The 27969-nt window shown below is 40.5% G+C and overlaps 1 protein-coding gene across 2 annotated transcripts; it reads left to right on the top strand.

The window, feature by feature from the left end:
* The first annotated feature begins 443 nt into the window (after positions 1–443).
* Positions 444–27160, top strand: stx5a (syntaxin 5A). 2 transcript variants are annotated; one of them, XM_061930231.1, is made up of 12 exons: positions 444–590; positions 1036–1180; positions 7666–7736; positions 7989–8044; positions 8129–8199; positions 8278–8394; positions 8541–8597; positions 12011–12092; positions 17467–17553; positions 17727–17833; positions 24587–24708; positions 26179–27160. In XM_061930231.1, exons 2-12 carry the CDS (start codon positions 1118–1120, stop codon positions 26336–26338), a joined length of 993 nt encoding a protein of 330 aa, XP_061786215.1. In that variant the 5' UTR covers positions 444–590; positions 1036–1117; the 3' UTR covers positions 26339–27160. The 2 variants fall into 2 exon arrangements, with proteins under 2 accessions (XP_061786215.1, XP_061786216.1); XM_061930232.1 differs by lacking the exon at positions 17467–17553.
* Positions 27161–27969: the final 809 nt, after the last annotated feature.

Raw genomic sequence — 27969 nt, forward strand, 5'->3', positions numbered from 1 at the left:
GATATATATATGTATATATGTATATATAAATATATGTATATATATATATATATATATATATATATATATATATATATATATATATGGAAAATGGATGGATGGATGAGATAGGCTCCAACACCCACCACGACCCCGAAAGGGACAAGTCGTAGAAAATGGATGGATGGATGGATATGTATATATATATATATATATATATATATATATATATATATATATATATATATATATATATATATATATATATATATATATATATATATATATATATATAAAATATAACATATTTTGAATAATGACAAGAAAGTGAGGAGACTAAGTGACAAAAATATAAATATTTGTCTTCTATTGTCCTCCGAATCACTTGTTGAGTTACAGTATCTTGACGTTACTTCCTTCACCAGGCTGTAAAGGTGGTTATGTGGCGGCCTCTAGCGGTGACACCTCAGACCTACATCGACCGTCCATTTAAGCAAACGTGGCAGTGACGTCAAAGCCGGAAATGCCCCGGATCGAAACTTTAAACTCGGCTTGTGTTTTTCTCCCTCCTACATCGCGAGCTCTCTGAAAATGGTGTGATTTACTCACAAGTAAGTATTAATGTGGTTTGTGTACATTTTGTCCGCGTCATCTAAGGTTAGTGCGGTATGTTCTGTCGAGTTAGGGCGAGGGAAAGCGAAAGAAACCGTATAGAAGGACCAGTTAGCTTCTCTGTTGCTAATGCTAACGTTAGCCGGTCAGCTGTGTGACGTGATGACGGCCTACAACTACAGAGACTCTAATGTCATGTTTCCTTTAACTTTAGAAAGTAACTAGCTGAACATGTTATTTTTTCACCATGTCTACAATACTTTATCGTCACAGTCTAATGTTTTAATGTTGAGTAGCCGAATAGCTAGCTGAAGTTAGCATTGGTAATCAGCTGATACGTCATCTGTGTGTCAGTCAACTTGAGTGACGCGTCATTGACACGTCTGTCATTGCCAAATAGAAAGTATGTGTCTAACAATCAGCCTTGTTGTTTGTCTCTCCCAGGTCCGCTCCACGACGAGGGTGCTGCAGTTCCAAGTGGCTTTTTGACGAGCCGTGGGGCTGCTGAGCGTTTACCGGCGACAAGATGACGTGCCGTGACCGGACCATCGAGTTCCAGTCGGCCTGTAAATCTCTCCAAGGCAGACAGGTGAGCTGGGCTCTTGCCTTCCACTTCCTTTAACAAATTAGGATAGGGTGATTGGCAACACTTAGGCCCCTTCTACTAAGGTTATCCAGGGTAAATCCCACCTAGGTAGGTCTTTATTGTCATTGCACAAGTACAACGAAACTTTGTTTTCAGCACAAACCCGTTGAAGATTAGACAAACAAACAGTGTACCGGGTTACAGAATAGAAACGCGGATGGGTCGCCACAAGGCGCCCCGTAAAAGATGGGGAAAAGGGTAAACGCTGGGGTAGGATGAGTAAGTAAAATACAATCTAGACTGGGAAAAAAACCTCCATAGCAAAGCACATATACATATTACAACATACCTGTACATCTCGAGATATCTAGCAACAGGGGGGAGGGAGTGGGGGCCCATGGTGGCAGGCTGCAGCTCTCAAGCACTGTCCATCACCCCTATGGGATTTGCAACAAAACGTTGTTTTCAGCACAAACCCGTTGAAGATTAGACAAACAAACAGTCTACCGGGTTACAGAATAGGAACACTGATGGGTCGCCACAAGGCGCCCTGTAAAAGATGGGGAAAAAGGTAAACGCTGGGGAAGGATGAGTAAAAAAATACAATCTAGACTGGGCTCCTAAGGGGGCCCAGTCTGGAGTGGGGGGAAACAAACCTCCATAGCAAAGCACATATACATATTACAACGTACATCTGGAGATATCTAGCAACAGAAGGGAGGGAGTGGGGGGGCCATGGGGGCGGGCTGCAGCTCTCAGGCACTGTACATCACATCACTCCTATGGGATTTGCAACGAAACTTTGTTTTCAGCACAAACCCATTGAAGATTAGACAACGGCATGGCGTAGTGGGTAGAGCAACCGTGCCAGAAACCTGAGGGTTGCAGTTTCGCTCCCCGCCTCTTACCTTCCAAAAATCGCTGCCGTTGTGTCCTTGGGCGGGACACTTCACCCTTTGCCCCGGTGCCACTCACACCGGTGAATTGAATGATGAATGATAGGTGGTGGTCGGAGGGGCCGTTGGCGCAAATTGCAGCCATGCTTCCGTCAGTCTACCCCAGGGCAGCTGTGTCTATGAAAGTAGCTTACCACCACCAGGTGTGAATGAATGATGGGTTCTACATGTAAAGCGACTTTGGATACTTAGAAAAGCGCTATATAAATCCCAGGTATTATTATTATTATTATTATTAAGCAAACAGTGCACCGGGTTACAGAATAGGAACGCTGATGGGTCGCCACAAGGCGCCCTGTAAAAGATGGGGAAAAAGGTCAACGCTGGGGAAGGATGAGTAAAAAAATACAATCTAGACTGGGCTCCTAAGGGGGCCCAGTCTGGAGTGGTGGGAAACAAACCTCCATAGCAAAGCACATATACATATTACAACGTACATCTGGAGATATCTAGCAACAGAGGGGAGGGAGTGGGGGGGCCATGGGGGCGGGCTGCAGCTCTAAGGCGCTGCCCCTACGTCCATCACCCCTAAGGGATTCGCGTCAAGGGCGTTGGATGGGGGGGTGGGGTATGTGTGTGTGGCGTATATTTTTTTTGTGGATGCATGTGTGTGTGTAAGCCTGCAGTGTGTCTCTGTTCCGCGGCCTTGATGTTGTCAGTCCAAAGTCAACAACAACAGGTGTGTGTCCATGAGAGACAAGAAGGGAGTTTGTTTTGTCTCCGCCGCACTGTCCTTCGGGAGAGTCTCCAAGCCTGGGAAACAATCCAAGTTAGAATGTTTTGTATGCCGGTGAAAATACAATTTGCTTTTCACTCTAAATTGTCTATGACTGATCCTCAAAAACCTGCGGGGCAGACAGTCCGATGTGATCCAAATCACAAGAGTGTCCACAGTTCTTCCCGCATCCTCCAATTCTTTGTGGCAGCTTTGGGGTACTTTGAAGACTGCCAGCAACTTCCAATTTGTCGACAAACCAGAGCAACGCTTACTCCAATCAGCAGATGTCCTGTTGTCATAATTCCGAATAGGTAGATATCTTCACCTCCTCCGCTGAGAGGGTCGCCAGGCACGCGGCACTCCTTCTTCTCCCAAGAGTCCGTGGTGTGTCCAGCAACAACCGCTCCGTCACGACAAGCAGGTTCCCCCAAACCCAAGATCTTGTCAATTTCGTTGAGGCCAGTTAACTAGTTCCAATGTTTAGATTTGAAGAGCAGTGCAAAAAGAGGAAACAAAAACAGTTAAGACAAGACAAAGAAGCAAGCAGGAGTGATAAGGGAGAGGAAAGGGGAGCGTCCGCCCTCAATGAGTGCCAGTGAGAATTGTCCACACACACAATGGTCGCTTAAGACCCTCTCAACCCCTCCGTCGACCGGCGCAACACGACCAATACGCATGCGCGGAAAATGCGCACGTCATAGTCACCTCCAGTGTTGCTTTGTGTGCAACTTCTTAAATGTAACTTATCTGAACAATATCCAGTGTTGTGGTATTTCAAAGAACTGGAATCCAGTGTGCTGTGGGGCCCTATTGTAGTGAATCACACCTGAGACATCATAAATTAATCACATCTTTAATAAACATTTGACAACAATCAAACTAGGGATCTAGATATCTGGTCAGGACACTCCTCACTCTTTTGCCTTCACCTTCATTGTCCATTCCTTTTTGGTGACTTTATATCCTCTGGACTTAGATGTTGAGTCCGCGACATACATGGCGGACAGTAACTGATACAGTCTGCTTTGCCAGTCCAAAAGCATTCGCCGTTTTCTGTAGTCTTCCCTCGACAGCCAGGTAATACAAAGCACACGCTAACTTTTTTTTATCACATCCACGGGAGCTCGCATTCTCGTTAACTCTCCTTGGACAAATGGACAAAGTTTTTCGGTAAGTAGAATCACAGCTGACCTGGACATTGGAAAGTTTTCTTGCCGTCTAAGAAGTGTTGTATCCCAAATAGCTGCAATGGCTTTCTCTTAAGGTATTCATGTGTGATTTCCACAAGCGTCTGTACATGTAGAAGAAGGAGAAACACGGGCATGACTCGTCTCCATATTTCCAGTGGTTACTTCCGAGTTGCGAAACCGCTTTATTATGAAGCTGGCTGTGGCGTGGTCTTTCTGACGTCACTTGCTGTGTGGGGTGCGGTCTTTCTGGCGTCACTTCCTCTCCGAACTCAGTTTGTAAACGATCAATGAGTCCATACAAAGCTAAGAGCCGGAGATTCAAGAAATACACGGCGCACTTAGCCGTGTAAAAAATTGTCCAAGGAGAGGGACCTTAAACGCTGGTTTAGTGTGGCTGAAACGGGGCTTAGGCTAAATAATTATTCCTTTTTAAGGGGTTAAACGACTTAGTGTAGACATGGCCTTAATTGGCCCTAGTGTGTGAATGTCAGTGTTAATGGTTGTCTATCTGTGTTGGCGACTTGTCCAGGCTGTGCACACCCTGCCTGCCGCCCAAGTGGGTTGATGGAACCATTCAATTGCTTGTATAAGCTCTGTTCTACTTTAGGACATTTCTACCAAAAGGTTAGGAGCTTTAAGTTCCTGGAACCTCTAGTTAATGGAACTAAAACTTCCTGTAGAAATGTGTGGTTTGTATTTCCACTGCATTTCACAGTTCAGGGTAGTTTGTACAAATTCGGCTGATGACGTAAGAAGGACTGGTTTAGTATGTTTGTACACTGATACCATATAAACAAACAGACAATTTTAGGTCATCATTTTTTACTGTAGTGTAAGTAAATGAAATGCAAAGTAATAATACACAAAATAATACGAATTAAAAACCAACTGTACCGAATTGTTCATAAAAAGTCAGGCTTTTGTCCTCTGTGACCAACAGTCAGGAAGTTGTCCCCTCGGCAGCTGATAATTCATGAGGGTCAGGCGTTTCCTTATAACAATTTATAAAGACTAAAAATCAGTGTTTATCAAACGGCAACAACAAGAACACATCGGATTTAGCGTTGGCTTGTTAGCATTTGGTTCACTCGGGCTGAGGCTAATAAGACAAATGGCATGTCACTGGTTACCTTTACAGCTTGTAACAAGGTAAAAAGTGAACATTTAATGTGATTTACCCTAGTTCCATTTGTGTCCTGCCTGCTTTGTTTCACATTCATCCGTCAAAGTCTGGCTGAATACTTCATATTCCTCTGTCAACTTTGCATACTAAAATGAAGTTTGTAAAAAATAATAATCATTAAACTGCATATACCGGTAGTTGAAAGACTACAGCTGAGTTAAAACTGCAAGGTAGTTCCACGCAGATGCCGCACAAAATTTCCTGCAAGTTAAAAATTCCTTTCGTTGTTTTTTTTCCCTTTTGTTGTAAAAAAAATACACAACAAATAAGAAAGTTGTGTATTTTAAAACTGTTCAACCAATCAGCGGTCGACAGCCAAGCCCGCCTCCTCGAAAGTTCTAGGAACCTGCCTAACTCTCACTTAGCTAGCAGAAACTAAAAATAGGTCCTGGAAAATGTAAATCTCCCCAGGTAGTTTTTGGTGGAAACACGGGGAGATCTGTATTTACCAGGGTAAATGGGGAAAATTCCAGTAAACGTTACTGCGGTGGAAAAGGGCCTTTTTGAATAGTACACATTTTTTGGTTCCCCGTAACTGCTCATTTTGGTTGCTGGACGAAGTGGCTGGGGAGAGGGAAGTCTGGGCTTCCCTGCTTAAGCTGCTGCCCCCGCGACCTGACCTCGGATAAGCGGAAGAAGATGGATGGATGGATGGATTACATTGTTTCTGATTTTGTCCTTGACATTGTAGTCCATGGATCTGGTTTGTTTTATTTTTAGGGTGTTTACATTTGTCATTTTTTGTTCGGTTAAAGGGTTCATATGTTGGTTTTTTTTCTACATTTAAAACCGTTCCTTGTGGTCTACGTAACATGTAATTGGTCAAAATTTTGCATTGATTCTTTTTGACTCTCTTTAGGATGCACTAGCGCTTCCACATTGAATCTACTGACAAATACAAGTCGTAATTATACGCAACTTTGTATTAGAAAAGGCAACAGGATGCATGTGCGTGCACGACCCAGGGTGCCCCACAGCAAGAAGAAATGGGGGAAAAAACTGCAGCGCTGGACTGCAATGGTGGCCTCGCGCATAGCACTTTGGGTAAATCTCCACCATATATGAAGATAACTGCTGACGTCACAGCTTGGAAAAACATCACAAATTGGGAAAATTCCAAGCGGCTTGTTTGGCCATATAAAGGAAAGCGAGATTGTTTTATAAATAGCTTTGCAAGGCCTCAATGGTTTGATTTCAAATTTTTGGTACTTCTGCAGAGCTCAAATTCTTTAAACCAAACACTAGTCCATTTGCTCTGCTAGGACTGTGACATCTATTAGACAAGACAAGAAGCAAAGAAATCAAACCGAGACAGGATTCAATTTAGCTCATGAGGAGAAAGGTCTGGGCTGCTACTTCATACAGTCTCCCACCACGCTCTGAAGGCAGTCCCAACGCGCTCCTCCTTTATTTGGGCATTTTCTGATTACATTACATTACGCAGCTGCTCATAAGGGGAGGTGGGTCATAAACAGTTCAAAGAAAAGGTGCCTGGAGTGGTGTCAGGTCCTGCTACCTCTCCGCTTTGTAGATCTCGGGTCAGGACAAAATCTTCCTGTGGCTGACAATAGATCAAAGAAACCGACACCTCCATGTCGCATCCCATCGCACACAGTGGAGTTTTACAAGCCTTTTGCTTGATAAGATGAAAGACAGCTTTTTTCTTCTCGCAGGGCACCTGAACACAATGTAACACAGAAGTTGTATGATAACATCTATACAATTATTCTGACCGACTGTCTCATGTCCACTGAACCATGAACTTAGAGATGGGTCTCAGTCCTGAAGTCCAGTGGGAATGCAGATGCACCAAAACACTGCATGTAATGTCACCAAACTAGCAAATCCAAACCCTTAAATATAAAAGGCCAGGATTGTGAATACAGTAGTTAAACAAATAGTACCTCGCAATTTGTTTTTTAAAATAAGAGTTGTATTGCCGATTATAATTCTGTGAATTTGTTAGAAACGGGGTCTATTTGTGGCAAATCTCTGGAAAAACCTTTTTGACGTCTTTATGCAATTTATAACCCTTACTGCTACGTCTCAGCTGATAAGCCGTTCATAGAAAAAAAGATCCTACGTGCGTATGTGACCTAGAATAGGTCAGAAGCCGTTCATAGAAAAAAGCTCCTACGTGCGTATGTGACCTAGAATAGGTCAGAATGGTTTAGATGCATGAAGTCATCAAAGTACATGTCCACTTTATGGCACTACGTTACGCTTAACTGAGCATTATTTGGTCTCCTGACAGAAATGCATGAGTGAATGCTAACCAAACAGGACTCGAGTGCTCACCAAATATCATTTTAGTCGCTAGCTAGAGACCGTGGTGGTATTTGCTTATTGTCATCTCTAAGAGCATTTTTAAAGGAGGGATTGTTGCTTTGTGAATAATATTACAATGTATCACTATCTTCTATGCTTGAATGTTTTTCTAGAATGGAGTGCAGCCCAATAAACCAGCTCTCAGCGCTCTCAGGCAGCGCAGTGACTTCACAGTCATGGCCAAGTAAGTTTCTGTAATAAAACAGACATTTTGTTTGGTTTGGGTTTTTAACAAATATTTAATCCCATAACCCATAGAATATTCAGTGAGTGGCATCACTTTGTTTCATAATATTGACATTTTTACTTTCTGCTAATATTACATCTTATTTTCTACTGTGGTTAATTCCCTCTTGTAACAAACACTTTCACAAACATATGTTTGTTTATAATGTTATTGACACAAACTAACCTTTTTTTAATTGTTCCCTTGTAGGAGAATTGGAAAAGACCTAAGCAATACATTTGCCAAGCTGGAAAAGCTCACAATTTGTAAGCTAAAAAATGAATCCCTGTGCTATTTTTTTGTAAACTGCTTTTGTGTGCTCATTCTTTTTATGCTGCCTGTGTTATTAGTGGCCAAAAGAAAATCTCTATTTGACGACAAGGCTGTGGAGATCGAGGAGCTAACGTATATTATTAAACAAGTGAGTCAACATCTAATCACATGATAGAATTGTGTTTTTTGTGTCATTTAAATAGAGATCAAATGTTTGTTTTTATAGGACATTAACAGCCTAAACAAACAGATAGCACAGCTGCAAGAGTTGATCAGGTCTCGTGGAGCTCCAGGTGGAAAACACATCCAAACCCACTCTAACACAATAGTGGTGTCCTTACAGGTAACATTCCATACACTATCAACGTTGGTCATTTTTAACCTAATGTTGGCCAAGTTCTTAACTATTCTTTTTTTTTAACATGTTCTACCAATACAGTAAACCTTGAGACGTGTGGCCAAAATTAACGATTCTTTTTTTCTCCCTAGTCTAAACTGGCTTCAATGTCCAATGACTTCAAGTCAGTCCTGGAAGTCAGAACCGAGGTCAGTAGTCAAATTTCTTTGGGATACAAACCAGTTCTGTTCCTACAACTGCGATTTGAGTTGAGTAAAGTTGAGTTTTAGTGTAAGTCGGAACCTACACCAAAACTTTACCGAAATGAACACCCAAGGTACTCAGTGTACACGCAACACATGAAGGCCATCTGAAATATTGTGATAACTATATTAAAGACAAGAGTTAAACTACTTTTATCCATGCAATAGTGCGTTGCAAGGCTTAAGTCTGAAAACTGAGGCTACTACTTAGTTGTCTATGTCCATTTCCGAGTAAAAGACTGTTCACACATTTAAAGATACAATCTTTATCCTTCATGATGGTTGTGATGTGTGAGCGGCTTGGACTGGGCCTTTCTCCACTAAGTGTTTTACTATGCCTAATTTCTCTTCACATTTCACTTTCGTTTTGTTTGGTGCACTGACCACAGAAGTCGGCCTCACGATTGAGGGCTGTAATGAAAGTTTAAGATGCGAGGGATGTAATGTAGGTTAAAGATGCAAAGTTAACTTAAAAAAGAAAAGTGTTATAATTCCTATTGGGCTGGGTGATATATCGAATATACTCAATATATCGCGGGTTTGTCTCTGTGCGATATAGAAAATGACTATATGGTAGGGGTGTAACGGTACACAAAAATTTCAGTTCGGTACGTACCTCGGTTTAGAGGTCACGGTTCGGTTCATTTTCGGTACAGTAAGAAAACAACAAAATATACATTTTTTGGTTATTTATTTACCAAATTTGTAAACAATGGCTTTATCCTTTTAACATTGGGAACACTATAATAATTCTGCCCACTTTAATCAACATTAAAATGCCTCAAGTTGTTGCTCAGATTAAATAAAATGACAAAACTTTTCTTCTACATACTGTATAAAAAGTGCAACATTAAACATTCAAGTCAACTCATCATGCTTAATTTATTACAGCATTTGGGAAGCCTGTAGTTGATTTTTATTATGTAAATGTTATATTTTTATCAACATGTGATAGCAGGGACCCTGCCATTCAAAACTAGGCTGCTGCATTACTAATGATTACACACACACAATGAGCTCACACACACACACACACACACACCGCACAATGAGCTAACACACACACCGCAAAATGAGCTAACGTTACGCTAAAAGCTAATTAGCCTTCACCTCAAGCCAGGACTGCGAGCGAGCTGACCTGCAGTTTGTTTCTGGAAGGTCAACGGGCTCATAGTGATGTTACCAGTAGTTGACTGGGAGGTGTTTGTATTAATTTGGGGAGAGTCCGCTGCCTGATACTCACCTGCTAAACACTTATCTGCTAACCCCACCGCAGAAGCACTGACTCCATGCGCTCTGAATACGCACTGCTGATTGGCTGTTACCACTCTGAATACGCACTGCTGATTGGCTGTTACCGCTAAGGTTGTAACCAATCAGATGGTTGTGTGGGTGGGACAATGCTGGGTGCTGTGTAGGAGACTGACAGAGACAGAGGCAGAAAGCAGAGCAGCTTGTTAAGACTTTAGCTTAGGCGGCTACTTAATATGTTTGTGTGGAAACGCTTTCGGTACACCTCCGAACCAAACCGGAACCCCCGTACCGAAACGGTTCAATACAAATACACGTATCGTTACACCCCTACTATATGGTGATATTGGAGTATTGGTTCTCACGCAGTTGCTTTTAGCTGTGGCCATTAAACTACAGGCTTTTCTCACTCTTTCTTGTCTCTCCTTCTCACAGAGACATAAAACAAGCACACCTTCTTACATATGTCATACGCCCTCGCGGAGCAGAGAGGTAGCAACATGGGTAACATTAGCTGTGGTGCTAGCGGTAATTCGAGAGAAAGAAGGTGCGAATCTGGTAACAAATGAAGGAATAATTAATTCCCAAGAAAAACAGCACAGGGTCCATCGTCTGGCGGTGGTTTGGCTTCAAGCGGGAAGATGTTGAACAGACAACCATAATATGTCAAGTATGCGGCAAAAGCGTTGCTGCAAAAAGTAGCATTACTGCTAATTTGTAGCATAATTTTATAAGTCACCCGCTAGACAATGAAGAGTGCTTGAAACTTTGCATGTCAACATCTCGGCCGGTGTCACGCCCACAAAATGCCGAAGCAACCATTTCCAGATCAACACCGTATGAAACAAATAGTCATGTTAACGTCCGCAGGAACCTACCACATAGCGAAGGACATACATTATTTGATTTCCTATTATGTAGCTCATTTTTATTTGACACTTTGAAATATCTTGTGTGACATCATGCACAAAAGTGCACTTTATTTGTTTTAAACTATTGTAGTGGCGTTGTGTACAAAAAGTGCACTTTAATTTAGTGTTGTTTTGATATGTCATCTTAGTGACATCATGCACAAAAGTGCACTAATAGCTTGTTTTGAAATGTTTCTGACAATCTTGCACTTTCTGTTTTGAAATGACATGAATGTTTGTGCCACTGCTTAATAACTGTTTAATTAATACACTTTTGGTCAATTGACGTACCGTATTTTTCGGAGTATAAGTCGCACCGGCCGAAAATGCATAATAAAGAAGGGAAAAAACATATAAGTCGCATTTTTTGGGGAAATTTATTTGATAAAACCCGACACCAAGAATAGACATTTGAAAGGCAATTTAAAATAAATAAAGAATAGTGAACAACAGGCTGAATAAGTGTACGTTATATGAGGCATAAATAACCAACTGAGAACGTGCCTGGTATGTTAACGTAACATATTATGGTAAGAGTCATTCAAATAACTATAATATATAGAACATGCTATACGTTTACCAAACAATCTGTCACCCCTAATCGCTAAATCCCATGAAATCTTATATGTCTAGTCTCTTACGTGAATGAGCTAAATAATATTAGTTGATATTTTACAGTAATGTGTTGTTAATAATTTCACACACATAAGTCGCTCCTGAGTATAAGTCGCACCCCCGGCCAAACTATGAAAAAAAAACTGCGACTTATAGTCCGAAAAATACGGTAGTTGTGATTTCCCTCTCTGCATGAAAGTTTAAAATGAGCATATATTAATGCAGTATGAAGAAGAATGTTTTAATGTAGACACATAGAATCATCATACTGCTGTGATTATATGCATCAAGTGTTCATTCAAGGCTAAGGCAAAATATGGAGATATATATGGTGTATCGTGACATGGCCTAAAAATATCGAGATATTAATAAAAGGCCATGTTGCCCAGCCCTAATTCCTACTACGTATAAGTCCAACGTGCACCAGAAACCATTTTTTTGTTTGTAGAGAATAAACGATTGACCGTAGTGCGTTCATAACCACAAAACGGAACGGCGTAAAACGAGGACCACCTGTAATTGTGCAATCTTCATTTGGGGGTCATGTTGCCTTCATAGCATGTTTCTTGTGTTTGTACGCAGAACCTGAAGCAGCAGCGCAGCAGGAGAGAGCACTTCTCTCAGCCTCCTGCTGCTGCCTCTCCACTCATGGCCAATAACTTCAGTAAGTTCAGTCTCTTCTCAACTCCACACTACTAATTGACTTGGTGTGATTTGCTCACAGTAATGTGGTGGCACAAGGGGCTAAGGACAGCACTTTACGTTAATGCTCCTGAGGGCATGTTCCCTGTGTGGTGATTCAAATCAGTCAATCAACACATTTTTTTGTCTAAAATGTAAACTGGACAAACTATTTTGTCAAAGAAAGAGGAACATCAGTGTGTCCCTACTTAGTGTGCAAGCCCTGCTGTCACATGCATTCCACTTAATACTTACATCTTTTAACCTCATTTAAACCCCTGCATTACACACACTGTATTTCAATGTGAAGATTAGCAGTGAACACGTCTTTGTCATAGCTTCATTTCGTAATGTTATCCATTTATTTATGGAGCAACACTTAGCTGCCTAACAGAACCTGCTTTGACTCTGCCAGTTAAATCCAGCTTTCATTTATGCCATTTTCAAGCAATATGCTTTGCTGCAAAATAACTTATATAAACCCTAAAGCTATTTTATTTGATTACGTAACAGGGTGGTCATTTTTTCTTCAGTAAAGGGAAATTGCACTTTTTTGGAATTTCATTCACAATCCCTAGATGAAACAAGAACACATCTTGCTCTTTTTTTATGCATTCTAAATCAGAAAAAAACAGTACCGTAGTACGAGACAGCTAATGGGGTTATAACCTATTGCACCTCTAAAAACATTCAAAAACCGCCAACAATACTCTATTTACATGCTGTAACATGCAGATTAACCAAGTATTAGCAACATTGCTATTTAAAGAGCTAACGCCGAGGAACTATTTTAAGTAACACGGCACCTTGATCACGGCGGGAACGTAGCTACCGGAGCTTTCTACTGAGCTGCTGCATCGCCTCCCCAGTTGGTAAAAGTTCCTGCTAGATTATAAATCATGCCTCACTCTTATATGATAGAAAGTTGTGGCCATAAGCCAAGAAGTTGGTCTATTTGGACCGGAAGACACGACAAGATGCTCATTTGAGCTCAGCATTTTTTACCTAATTATGATGAATGCATCACCTGAACAGGGAACACAATTATTGTGCTGAACATTCCATCATTCTGCATTCCAGTGAGAGCAGACAATCGGGTTGTATATCGTTAAGATTTTACTGATACAATACCGTTACCTACTCAGTGGCCTAGTGACCGACTCAGTGGCCTAGTGGTTAGAGTGTCCGCCCTGAGATCGGTAGGTTGTGAGTTCAAACCCCGGCCGAGTCATACCAAAGACTATAAAAATGGGACCCATTACCTCCCTGCTTGGCACTCAGCATCAAGGGTTGGAATTGGGGGTTAAATCACCAATAATGATTCCCGGGCGCGGCACCGCTGCTGCCCACTGCTGCCCACTGCTGCCCACTGCTCCTCTCACCTCCCAGGGGGTGAACAAGGGGATGGGTCAAATGCAGAGGACAAATTCCACCACACCTAGTGTGTGTGTGACAATCATTGGTACTTTAACTTTAACCGATATTCCTTATCGATACTATACTCTTAGCGGTACTCTATGGAATTGGTGTAAATAAAGATGTGGGAAAAAATTATTATTTTATTTTTAGCACAAGAGTTTGTACACCTCCACAACTTGATGTAACATCTCACAGCAGGGAAGTCTTAACACCTACTTTTAAGTCTTAAACAAGTCAACTATGTTTGCTAATGCAGTTATGTTGTAACGAGCACACAGATCCATCACTCTATTTAATACTATTACACTAAGCTGGAAACGTCATTTATGTATTGCATTCATGTGCGGAACCCAGACCTTTTACATGATGTATCATATCAAATATATAAATCAAAACCATCAATTGGTACAATAGGGGGATGTGCATTTTGAAATTAGAAATAGTTTTGTGTTTATGTTGCACAGGGACACATCTGAGTGACGAAGCGCAGGCTATATCGAGTGTTGACAGCTATCGACCTATGTCTGTGTAGTGCAGACCTGGGCAAAATACGGCCCGTTAAGATTTTCAATCAGGTTTGCCGGACGTTCTACATATAATTTTTTTAGACCTTTAACATGAAAAGTGTATTTGCCATTATGATGTACAGTGCTGTTTTTAAATGACCGTAAGTCTTGAACTATAGAAAGTATTTCAATGGTTGAAATATGTACTTTTGAGTGTTATAGGAGTTATTACGGTAGTCTAAGTCACAGTAGCTCAGACCAGGATAAAGCAGAGTGGGCGGGTTTTGTTTTCAGAGCAGCCACACTGCAAAAACTGAAATCTAAGTAAGATGAAATATCTCAAAAAAGGGTGATATTTGCTTATTTTCTGTCTGATAAGATAATTCTTCTCACTAAGCAGATTTTATGTTAGTGTTTTACTTGGTTTGGTCCTAAATGATCTCAGCTAGTTGCTGAGACTTGATGACCTATATTGAGTAAAACATGCTTGAAACTAGAATATCAAGTGTTGCAAAGCTGTGTCATCAACACTCACAAGTATAAAACTACTTTTTTAAAGTAATCATTTCTTATTGCAAGCATGAAAAAAAAAAACATGACTTTGACACAATTGTGTCTCATATTAAAACAGATGACAGCCAAATGGACTTTGCTGTTTTATTTTCAATGAAACAATAGAACATACATACCGTACTCATATAGTAGTACAGTTGTTATTAGTGAGATTATACTTATTTTAAGGTATTTTGGGGTTCATTGAGGTTAGCTAATTTTACTTGTTTTGGAAAGTCTTGACAAGCCAAATTTTCTTGTTCTATTGGCAGATAATTTTGCTTAGTTCAAATAAAATACCCCTCATTTTTGTATTTTTTTTCTTGTTTTTGAACACTGACTTTTTGTAGTGCAGCCCCAAACACATGTGTCAGAAACAGATGCGGAAGCAGATTTTTACGTGATAATATATCATATTGTAGGTGTTTATAACACTTTGCATTCATATTTTGCTGTTTGTTACATTTTAGTTTTGCTTGGTCTGAGAAGTAAAAGAGAAGCGATGTTCATGTGTTGTTAATATTCAGTGTTTTATTGTTCATAGTTAATATTGTAAATCCCACTTTATTTATTTTCATGTACATTTTGGCTGTCCCATTCAGTAAAAACTGTAAAATTCCATTCCGTTTTTTTTTTTGAGGTGGTCTGTCATAACGTTTTTAGAACTCTATGGGACATTGTGACTTTTGGTATTAGTGTTCCTGAAAAAAAGGGACCCAAACACACATACTGTACAGCAGATTTTTACAGCTAAATGTGTACATATTATTTATACACACATACACTTTGGCCCCCCAGACACATTTTTTTCTCTCAATGTGGCCCCTGAGTCAAAATATTTGCCCAGTGTTAACAATAAAAGTAAAAAGACTCAGTGATCAAGTGTAACGCTCAAATCGTCCAGAGACAGAAGGAACTGGAACACATTTAAGCAAGGTGTGTTTTGATGCCACGCAAACGCGCCGCCATGGAGCGACAGCAGATGGCGACTACAGACCTGTCAGACAGACGCTATCTTGCTTCAAATCCATTTGATGGGTTATAGTATTACTTAAATGTTTCACTTATTTGAGTGGATTAAAATTGACTGGATGGTTACGAGGAAGGTTGATGAAGCGCAGGAGTGGCGGTCGTGAGTTAATTGGTGTTCACTAGAAACTAACTCTTACTAGCATGTGTGACTTTGAGGGACTTTTGAGGATGTTACAAACTTTTGTCTGAAATTGCTTCTTACTCGTAATCCTGATTTTGTAATGTGTATGCAGCTAAACCAAATGTGACAGTGTTGTCAAAATTACGACGGTCAGCTGAATAAAAAGAAATAGACAGTAGTAGCATTAGTCCAGAATCTTCACGGTCCAGGAGGATCGACCGAATAAGAAACCGGGACCAAAAAATACCAACTGAACAATAATTGATTGTTTTGTAGTTTATATTTCTTGTTTAGTACCAAACAATACTGCTACATGATGCTTAGTGTTTCACTAGGGCTAGACCTGCTTAACACCCAGCTTCTAAAACTTGTAGTTTGTTCGTAAGATACGGTTCTGATCATCATTTGTCCCAATGTCCCATGAAGTCTGCCAGGATCAGTGGGAGTTATTTTTAGAGGAAATAGCGAATGTTGCGATCAATCAATCAACCAAAGTTGATGTATATAGCCCTTAATCACGAGTGTCTCAAAGGGCTGCACAGGCCACAACGACGTTCTCGGCTCAGATCCCACATCAGGGCAACAAAAAACTCAATGCACCCCCCCAAAAAATGTTGACGATGTTTAAAGTGACCAAAATACAGTTACTCCTACATATTATGAACGTGCCTGTTACTATATTACATATATACTTACAGCATGTATATGAAACGTTGAAGGAGGTGTTTGAATGTTTTTTTAGAGGGCTTATTAGGCGGAATAGATCAAATCCACATTACCTGCATTGTTGCACTGCAAAAAGTTAGTGTTCAAAAACAAGAAAAAATAAATAAATAAATGAGGTGTATTTTATTTGAACTAAGCAATATTATCTGCCAACAGAACAAGAAAATTCGGCTTGTCAAGACTGTCCAAAACAAGTAAAATTAGCTAACCTCAATGAACCCAAAAATACCTTAAAATAAGTATATTCTCACTAATAACAAGTGCATTTTTCTTGGTAGAGAAAAAATGAGACCTTTTTGTTCAATATGTTGAAAAATATTCTTAAATGAAGTAAATGCTAGTGCCATTATCTTGACATAATGATATGCGCTCAGCATCATGATTTTTTTTTTCATGCTTGAAGCAAGAAATGATTACTTTAAAAAAGTAGTTTTATACTTGTGAGTGTTCATAACACAGCTTTGCAACAGTTGATATTCTAGTTTCAAGCATGTTTTACTCAATATAGGTCATCAAATCTCAGCAACAAGCTGTAATATCTTACTGAGATCATTTAGGACCAAAACCCTTAAAACAAGTAAAACACTTGAACATAAAATCTGCTTAGTGAGAAGAATGATCTTATCAGACAGAAAATAAGCAAATATCACCCTTTTTTGCAGTGTGGCGACTTCTTGCTAGTGTTTTATGCACAAAAAAGAGAAATACATGGGTTCTTATCTCCCATAAGAATTGTGAACGATAGGAAATTCCCAAAAAATGTTTAACATGCAGAAGAAAAGTGACTCATTTGCCAAACTCACCATGTGACAAGGACAAAGAAAGTGGGTTCAACACGTAATGTTACACTGGGCACATTAGTTGAATAGCAAACGCAACACTTAACAGCCAGTGTGCTTTTGGGGAAAACCCCCAGCTGCTATGAAAAGAAACAAATCCATGTGAATGACTCTTCCCCTGCATTTGGTCCTCTGTAATGCAAAAATGACCAAATATTTTAGGGAGCCGCAAAAAAGGGGCCCAGGAGCCGCATGCAGCTCGCGAGCCGCGCAATGACTACCAGGGCTTTACAACCTCAAATGTAAAAGGTATTTCCCTGGACCGCTTGACTCTCTCAGCGTTCATAATGATGAATTATAACAAGCTTACACTTATAAGCCCCGCCCCTTCTTTTCTGCTTTCCTCACCTCTATCAATGAGGGCTTATGTGTGTGTGTGAGTGCTTTGAACCCTTGTCTGCTTTTCTTGTCTTTCCCCCCAGAGAGTTCAGTCCTGATGCAGGATGAGTCCAGGAGTCTGGGCGACGTTGCCATCGACATGGACTCGCACGCTAATAATCCCTTGCAGCTGCAGCTTATTGACGAGCAGGTTGGTTCAAACATGCAGTGAGACCAAGGTGTCATGCTCATACTGAACCTGTCTACACCAGGGTTGTACGCTATACTGGTACCATACCTGCCAACTACTCCGGTTTTCCCGTAATTAGTACGGTTTTCATCAACCTATTCCGGGTTACGGTTGCAGTGATAAAAAATACGGTTTTTCATTAATTAAAAAAAAAATTTTTTTAAAGTTTTATTCACGAAATCGCGTAACAACAATGACAATCGACACTGCTTCCCGTAACTTCCTATCGAGCCATTCTGAATGCCATGCGCAAGGCTATTTATAGCACCGCTGCCAAGCACGAGGCACCATGCAGTTGCCATTGTTTTCAAACGAGCGAACGATCATGGAATCAGCCGGAGAAAAATCGCAAACGAGTCTTAAACCGAAAAGAAAACTGCAGTCATTCCGTGAAGAATATTCAAAAGCCTATCCGGGAATAATTATCCGTTCCAAAAAGGGTGAAAACTACGCGAATTGCACCTTGTGTTCGATATTTCGATGACGACATTGGAAAAGTATTGTCAGTACTTCTGTCTTTGAGGGAATGCAATACGGCTTCCACAGGCGAAAACATTTACAAAATACTCGCGGAAGAAATAGACTCAAACGAAATTCCTTGGCAGAATTTGGTTTGCTTTGCTGCCGATAATGCTGCAGTGATGATGGGATCTAAAAAGGGTGTTGCAGCTTTCATTACGGAAATGTCTCCTTCGGTTTACATCGCCGGTAAGTACAGTTCGTAGCATAAAAAAACTCACAAAACATAAAATTTTAAGTAAATCTTTTATTACATAAACAATAAATCAAATCAAAAATAATTTCTGTGTACAGTATATCTTTTTATTTGTGATAACGATAACATGTTCAAAACAAGTAACATATAACTATCATACTATTCTATTACTTCTTAATTCTATGATGCTATTGAATTACATTTTAATGAAGTAAACTTATCATAAAGTTACCATATCATTTTTGCAGTATGATCAATCTGATAGAATAAATTTGGATTTTAGCCACAAAAAGGTAATGACACCAATGTTATCTATTGGAATTGTTTAGTACTGTTATACTGTTAAAAGTGTTTATACTATTTATGCTTTCAAGTCCAAGTTGAAGAAATCTTGTTAAATGTTGACAGCATAACTACCAAAATACAGAAGTATGTCCTTAATATTTTTGCAGTGCTATTTCTGTTGAAAAGTTAAAATGATTACATTAGAGATGTGATGTGCCACTTTTCAAGTGTCTGATGGCTTAAATTAATTTTCATTAATTTTTCATATTTTGAATTCTTTTGAAAGGCTTACAAAAAAACTACATTTGAATTGTAATTCCATGCTATTGACAGGACTATTAATTTTAATGAAGTTAGCTTACCATATTTACAGTATGATAATTGTGATAGAAATGTGAATTTTAGGCACAGAATATTTTTTACAATTGAACAAGGCAGTAGATTATACAAGCTTGGACAGAAAGTTAATAATGACACCAATTTTTTTTTTAATGGAATTGTTTAAAACTGTTTTACCATTTGTTTACTGTAAAAAGTGTTTATACTGTTTATACTTTCAATTAACAAATTGAAGTCTTGTGAAAGGTTGACAGGATAACTGGCATTAACTGTCAAAATAATTTCAAACTATTGAAGTTAGCTTACAGAATAAACATGTCAATCAACCCATATGATTTTTGCTGTAATATTTTTGTTTTGAAAAGTCACTGTGACTGATAGAAAAGTGATGGTTTTAGCAACATTTTAACCTGTCTGAATGCTAATAATCATTTTGCGTCGGGGGGCGAAGCCTGAACCCCCCACCAGGACTTTGTCCTGGACCTACCGGGGCCTGCGGCCCCTGGACCCTGGCTACTAGGTTTTTCTGATTTCAAAAGTTGGCAGGTATGTGGTACTAGTATAGTAGCGTTCCCCGTCCCCCTTTTTTTTTTTTTTTACGGGCATGACTGCGCGTCACGTGGTGACATTGCAGGTTTTACAAGCAGAGGAGCATGTTCGGCAGTGGGCACACACAGAGTACTTACAAGCAGACACAGTGTGTAGACAGAAAAGGGAGAATGGACGCATTTTGGTGTAAAAAGTAAAGATAAAGGTGAAGTTATAACACTGAAACACCCTCATGAAGAGGTGCTTTGAGACATAAACAAATGCCATGGGTGGATCTACACCTGACCTCCACTGTAATGATACCTAGTACAGGACCGTATCTAGTCTATACTACTATGATTACATCGATATTTTTTTAGCATCACAAAATCTTTTTTAGTTTAAAAAAAATTCATATTATGTTCATAAAGTCAGTAAATACATTCCTGGACACATGAGGACTTTGACTATGACCAATGTATGATCCTGTAACGACTTGGTATCGGATTAATACCTACCGTAAATGTGTGGCATCATCCGAAAGTAATGTAAAGTATCAAAGAAAAATAACAGAAGTGTAGCTAGAACTTGTTAATGCAGCTATTAACAGTAAATGAACAAGTGGGTTAATAATAATTTTTTACAGTTTGTCCCTCATAATGTAGACAAAATAAATAATGCCTTTATGTCTTGTCCCTCCTCTCGATCCAACACTAGGGAACACACACTATAGCTAATCACACCACAGCCTCACACACACACTCTTGAATTTTGTCACACACCATTCTATAGTTTATTTATAGTATTATTGCTGATTATTATATATATTTTATAATATATATAATAAAATACATAGAGCTGTACCGCCTCCTTGTGTCTGTGCCGTCACAACTCCCTCCAACCATAACAGTATTGAATCGATACCTAAATGTGTGGTATCATCCAAAACTAATGTAAAGTATCAAAGAAGAGAAGAATAAGTGATTATTACATTTTAACAGAAGTGTAGATAGAACATGTTAAAACAGAAAATAAGCAGATATTAACAGTAAATGAACAAGTAGATTAATAATCAATTTTTACAGTTTGTCCTTTATAATGTCGACAAAATAATAGGTAGATAAATGACACAATATGATACTGCATACGTCAGCAGACTAATTAGGAGTCTTTGTTTACTTACTACTAAAAGACAAGTTGTCTAGTATGTTCACTATTTTATTTAAGGACTAAATTGCAATAATAAACATATGTTTCATGTACACTAAGATTTTTTGTTCAAATAAAGACAATAATTATATTTGTTGTGGTCCCTTACATGTTGATACCGGTACCAAAATATTGGTACGGGGACAACACTAGTATAGACAGTGTTTTACAGTGCATCCAAAAAGTATTCACTGTATTTCCATTTTTCCACATTTGACATAGCCTAGCATAGTTGTAGCCTCATTCCAACATGTAAATAATAGATTTTTCCCCTTAACATTTATCACACAACACCCTGACATGACAACACGAAAAATAAGTTTGATGGTAACAAAAGTGTTGAAAACAACAGGTAATAAATCACATGATTATATGTATCCACGCCCTTGGTTATGAAGTGGAAGTTAGTGTGCTGAGCTTCAACAATATTTAACAACAATATTTAAAGGGGGAGTGCACTTTTTGGGGAATTTTGCCAATCATTCACAATCCTTATGCAAGACAAGAAAACATTTTCTTTTTTTAGTGCATAACTATCAGATAAATGCAATCAGGAGTCATACTATTCCGCCTATAAAAGACCTCCATACATGTAAGCATATATGTAATATAGTACCAGGAACTTTCATGTAATATTCATGTGTTTGGATCATTTTAAGCATCACAACTTTCCCTTTTTCCTTCGTCAACATGACTGATTATTACTCACCGCAGACTTCATGACAGCCAACAAACATAACAAAACATCACTTACTGTACAAGGTCCGCTGTCACCAGCATAGGACGCTCATATATTCTCATTTAGATGAAGAATGACTCATAATCCTGGCAAAGGAAAAAAAGGGGGAGGAACCAAGGGTCTTCTTGTGTCTTTCTCACTATTTCCGCGTCTAAACTGGCTGTCAAAGTTGACCAAAGGGTCGGTTTATGTCTTCATCCTTGCAATATAGCAGCTAACAGCGGTCAATAGAATTATGGTAAAATCAGGGTAACGCCCCTTTTTTAGGGCCCGCCTCTGTCATGTGACACATACGTTCATTCTGTGAATACACACCACCTGACCTGGCTCCTACAAAATTACTAGAGTCATGCTAACATTTAAGATAGCTAGCGGTTATCGCTGTAGTTGCCAGCTAGCAATTATTGCCCTCGTTGTCAGCTAACCATTAGCGCGCTAGTTGCCACCTAGCAATTAGGACTGTAGTTGCCTTTTAGTCATTAGGGTTGTAGGTGCTAGCTAGCAGTTAGTGCCCTTGTTGCCAGCTGGCGATTGGCGCCCTTGTTGCCAGCTAACGTTTGGCGCCCTTGTTGCCAGCTAGCGTTTGGGGCCCTTGTTGCCAGCTAGCGTTTGGCGCCCTAGTTGTCAGCTAGCGTTTGGCGCCCTAGTTGACAGCTAGCGTTTGGCGCCCTAGTTGACAGCTAGCGTTTGGCGCCCTAGTTTCCAACCAACGATTGGCGCCCTTGGTGCCAGCCAACGAATGGCGCCCTTGGTGCCAGCCAACGAATGGCGCCCTTGGTGCCAGCCAACGAATGGCGCCCTTGGTGCCAGCCAACGAATGGCGCCCTTGGTGCCAGCCAACGATTGGCGCCCTTGGTGCCAGCCAACGATTGGCACCCTTGGTGCCAGCCAACAATTGGCACCCTTGGTGCCAGCCAACAATTGGCGCCTTTGGTGCCAGCCAACGATTGGCGCCTTTGGTGCCAGCCAACGATTGGCGCCTTTGGTGCCAGCCAACGATTGGCGCCTTTGGTGCCAGCCAACGATTGGCGCCTTTGGTGCCAGCCAACGATTGGCGCCTTTGGTGCCAGCCAACGATTGGCACCCTAGTTGACATCTAGCGATTAGCGGCATAATAGTGTTATCATTTGAATATTGCATTAGTATTGCACAACAAGGGTGTAGTTTTAGGACCAGTGTAATGTAAATGCAATCCTAATTTCATACAAGATATATAAGTACAAACACTGTTTCCATATGAGTTGGGAAATTGTGTTAGATGTAAATATAAACGGAATACAATGATTTGCAAATCCTTTTCAACCCATATTCAATTGAATGCACTACAAAGACAAGTTATTTGATGTTCAAACTCATAAACTTTATTTTTTTTTTGCAAATAATAATTAACTTAGAATTTCATGGCTGCAACATGTGCCAAAGTAGTTGGGAAAGGGCATGTTCACCACTGTGTTACATGGCCTTTCCTTTTAACAACACTCAGTAAACGTTTGGGAACTGACGAGACACATTTTTTAAGCTTCTCAGGTGGAATTCTTTCCCATTCTTGCTTGATGTACAGCTTAAGTTGTTCAACAGTCCTGGGGTCTCTGTTGTGGTATTTTAGGCTTCATAATGCACCACACATTTTCAATGGGAGACAGGTCTGGACTACAGGCAGGCCAGTCTAGTACCCGCACTCTTTTACTATGAAGCCACGTTGATGTAACACGTGGCTTGGCATTGTCTTGCTGAAATAAGAAGGGGCGTGCATGGTAACGTTGCTTTGATGGCAACATATGTTGCTCCAAAACCTGTATGTACCTTTCAGCATTAATGGCGCCTTCACAGATGTGTAAGTTACCCATGCCTTGGGCACTAATACACCCCCATACCATCACAGATGCTGGCTTTTACACTTTGCGCCTATAACAATCCGGATGGTTCTTTTCCTCTTTGGTCCGGAGGACACGACGTCCACAGTTTCCAAGAACAATTTGAAATGTGGACTCGTGAGACCACAGAACACTTTTCCACTTTGTATCAGTCCATCTTAGATGAGCTCAGGCCCAGCGAAGCCAACGGCGTTTCTGGGTGTTGTTGATAAACGGTTTTCGCCTTGCATAGGAGAGTTTTAACTTGCACTCACAGATGTAGCGACCAACTGTAGTTACTGACAGTGGGTTTCTGAAGTGTTCCTGAGCCCATGTGGTGATATCCTTTACACACTTATGTCGCTTGTTGATGCAGTACAGCCTGAGGGATCGAAGGTCACGGGCTTAGCTGCTTACGTGCAGTGATTTCTCCAGATTCTCTGAACCCTTTGATGATATTACAGATCGTAGATGGTGAAATCCCTAAATTCCTTGCAATAGCTGGTTGAGAAAGGTTTTTCTTAAACTGTTCAAGAATTTGCTCATGCATTTGTTGACAAAGTGGTGACCCTCGCCCCATCCTTGTTTGTGAATGACTGAGCATTTCATGGAATCTACTTTTATACCCAATCATGGCACCCACCTTTTCCCAATTTGCCTGTTCACCTGTGGGATGTTCCAAATAAGTGTTTGATGAGCATTCCTCAACTTTATCAGTATTTATTGCCACCTTTCCCAACTTCTTTGTCACGTGTTGCTGGCATCAAATTCTAAAAAAAAAAATGTTTATCAGTTTGAACATCAAATATGTTGTCTTTGTAGCACATTCAACTGAATATGGGTTGAAAATGATTTGCAAATCATTGTATTCCGTTTATATTTACATCTAGCACAATTTCCCAACTCCTATAGAAACGGGGTTTGAAGATCCTTCTCTAAATCAGTTTGAGGGTCCTGGGCCTGGAACATGTTGAAGACCTGGGTCTGTTGTAAAATAAAGTTGAATCATAAAAACTGTACCGCACTAAGTCAGAGTATGTTTGCAGGACTCTTACATCCAGAGCCGTGCTGACACCATGCAGAACATCGAGAGCACTATCGTGGAACTGGGCTCCATCTTCCAGCAGCTGGCCCACATGGTCAAGGAGCAGGAGGAGACCATCCAAAGGTTGGTGGACATTTTCCAACATTCCTTTGAAGGGAATATGATTTTATGTATTTTTCACTCTCCATTTCTTAAAGGGGAACATTATCATCAGACCTATGTAATCGTCAATATAAACCTTGATGTTGCAGAAAAAAGACCATATATTTTTTTAACCAATTTCCGAACTCTAAATGGGTGAATTTTGGCGAATTAAACGCCTTTCTAATATTCGCTCTCGGAGCGATGACGTCATATCGGGAAGCAATCCGCCATTTTCTCAAACACCAAGTCAAATCAGCTCTGTTATTTTCCGTTTTTTTGACTGTTTGCCGTACCTTGGAGACATCATGCCTCGTCGGTGTGTTGTCGGAGGGTGTAACAACACGAACAGGGACGGATTCAAGTTGCACCAGTGGCCCAAAGATGCGAAAGTGGCAAGAAATTGGACGTTTGTTCCGCACACTTTACCGACGAAAGCTATGCTACGACAGAGATGGCAAGAATGTGTGGATATCCTGCGACACTCAAAGCAGATGCATTTCCAACGATAAAGTCAAAGAAATCTGCCGCCAGACCCCCATTGAATCTGCCGGAGTGTGTGAGCTATTCAGGGACAAAGGCCCTCAGTAGCACGGCAAGCAATGGCGGCAGTTTGTTCCCGCAGACGAGCGAGCTAAACCCCCTGGATGTCTTGGCTCACACAGTCCCTTATGCCACCGAAGATGATCAAGAGAAGAATATCGACCCTAGCTTCCCTGGCCTGCTGACATCAACTCCAAAACTGGACAGATCAGCTTTCAGGAAAAGAGTGCGGATGAGGGTATGTCTACAGAATATATTAATTGATGAAAATTGGGCTGTCTGCACTCTCAAAGTGCATGTTGGCATGTTGTTGCCAAATGTATTTCATATGGTGTAAACCTAGTTCATAGTTGTTAGTTTCCTTTAATGCCAAACAAACACGTACCGATCGTTGGTTAGAAGGCGATCGCCGAATTCGTCCTCGCTTTCTCCCGTGTCGCTGGCTGTCGTGTCGTTTTCGTCGGTTTCGCTTGCATACGGTTCAAACCGATATGGCTCAATATCTTCAGTTTCTTCTTCAATTTCGTTTTCGCTACCTGCCTCCACACTACAACCATCTGTTTCAATACATGCGTAATCTGTTGAATCGCTTAAGCCGCTGAAATCCGAGTCTGAATCCGAGCTAATGTCGCTATAGCTTGCTGTTCTATGCGCCATGTTTGTTTGTGTTGGCCTCACTATGTGACGTCACAGGAAAATGGACGGGTGTATATAACGATGGTTAAAATCAGGCACTTTGAAGCTATTTTTAGGGATATTGCGTGATGGGTAAAATTTTGAAAAAAACTTCGAAAAATAAAATAAGCCACTGGGAACTGATTTTTAATGGTTTTAACCATTCTGAAATTGTGATAATGTTCCCCTTTAATGTGCTCCGTCATGAATGTAATCTGATGTAATGCGTGGCAGGATCGACTCCAACGTGGAGGACTCTCAGCTCAACGTGGAGGCGGCCCACTCCGAGATCCTCAAGTACTTCCAGTCGGTGTCGTCCAATCGCTGGCTGATGATCAAGATCTTCCTGGTCCTTGTCATCTTCTTCATCGTTTTTGTCGTCTTCTTCGCCTGAAGAGCAGCGGGCGAATAGAAGGAGAGCGCATTGCATGATGGGAAGAGAGACAAGAGCTGGACTCGCTTTTGAAGGAACGGTTAGACGCCAGCTTTGGATTCTCCCAGAAGAAATAGAAACTTTTTTCAAAAAGACTTCACCTTAAAGGGAGGAAAGCTGAACTTTTTTCCAAAAGACACAAAAGAAAAAGAAGTTATCTTAAAGCCCTTTTTTGTAGCAAGTGACTAGAAAGCTCTTCTGACTTGTACTTTGACCAATTATTCCTGAAGAGTCAACCCAAATAATGGTTTGATTCTGCAAACTGTTTTAATTCACTTTTCTTTACCTTCTAAATATGAATTTAATATTCCTGAGACAAACTGCAAAGCTGCGTTTTTTGACATGATGCTCATTTTTCTTCAAAGTCTAACTCCCCTCCCCCGCAGGCCTCCGGTGACAATGTGAAATATTTGATTTGCCAAAAGTGTGGAGGAGCAGAGCATTTTTACATGGTGAGTCCAATCTTTAAACACATCTACGTTTATGAAAGGGTTTTTCATGGTTTTCTAAGCAACCCTGGAAGTGTCTTGTTTGGATCACACACACACACACACACACACACACACACACACACACACTCACACGACTTCCCTCTTGATTTCATGTACAGGATGTTATTTAAATGACCAATTTTTAAGAAGACGCTACATTCTTCCACTTGTTTTTCTTAGCTGACTCGCCTTACCTTCTGTGTACAAAGTGCAAATAGTGACAATGTTGTATTGATAAGAAAAATGGCATATTAATAAATTGATAACGGGGCCGCTGGCACGTGTGAGATGTTCCACTGTGATAAGAGGATCAGAGATATAATAAGACGTGCGAGTCTCCGAGGTCACTTAAGGCAGTGTTTTTCAACCACTGTGCCGTGAGATTGTCTGGTGTGCCGTGGTAGATTTATGTAGTTTTACCTATTTGGGTTAAAAATATTTTTGTAAACCAGTAATTATAATCCGCAACTAATGTGTCGGTGCTGTCTAGAGCTCGGCAGAGTAACCATGTTATTCTCTTCCATATCAGTAGGTGGCAGCAGGTAGCTAATTGCTTTGTAGATGTCGGGAACAGGTCATGTCGTCATCACAATATGCAGGCGACAGCGGGAGGCAGAGTGCAGGTAAAAAGGTGTCTTAACGCTTAAACCAAAAAAAAACACAAGGCGAGTGCCACTTAGAAAAGGCATTGAAGCTTAGGGATGGCTGCAAAGTAAACAAAAACAGAATGCTGGACAACAGCAAAGACTTACAGCATGTGGAGCGTCCACAAAGTACATCCGGACATGACATGACAATCAACAATGTCCCCACAAAGAAGGATAAAAACAAGTGAAATATTCTTGATTGCGAAAACAAAGCAAGTGCGGGGAATAGTGTTCAAGGAAGACATGAAACTGCTACAGGAAAATACCAACACGAGGAAAAGCCACCAAAATAGGAGCGCAAAACAAGAACTAAAACACTACACACAGGAAAACAGCAAAAAAGTCCAAATAAGTCTGGGTGTGATTGACAGGTCATGACCGTACACCTACTTTGAGACAAGAGCTATAGTGATGCATGCTTGGTGATGGTTTAAAGGCCTACTGAAACCCACTA

This window comes from Nerophis lumbriciformis, linkage group LG36 (genome assembly GCF_033978685.3).
Source record: "Nerophis lumbriciformis linkage group LG36, RoL_Nlum_v2.1, whole genome shotgun sequence".
NCBI lineage: Eukaryota > Metazoa > Chordata > Actinopteri > Syngnathiformes > Syngnathidae > Nerophis > Nerophis lumbriciformis.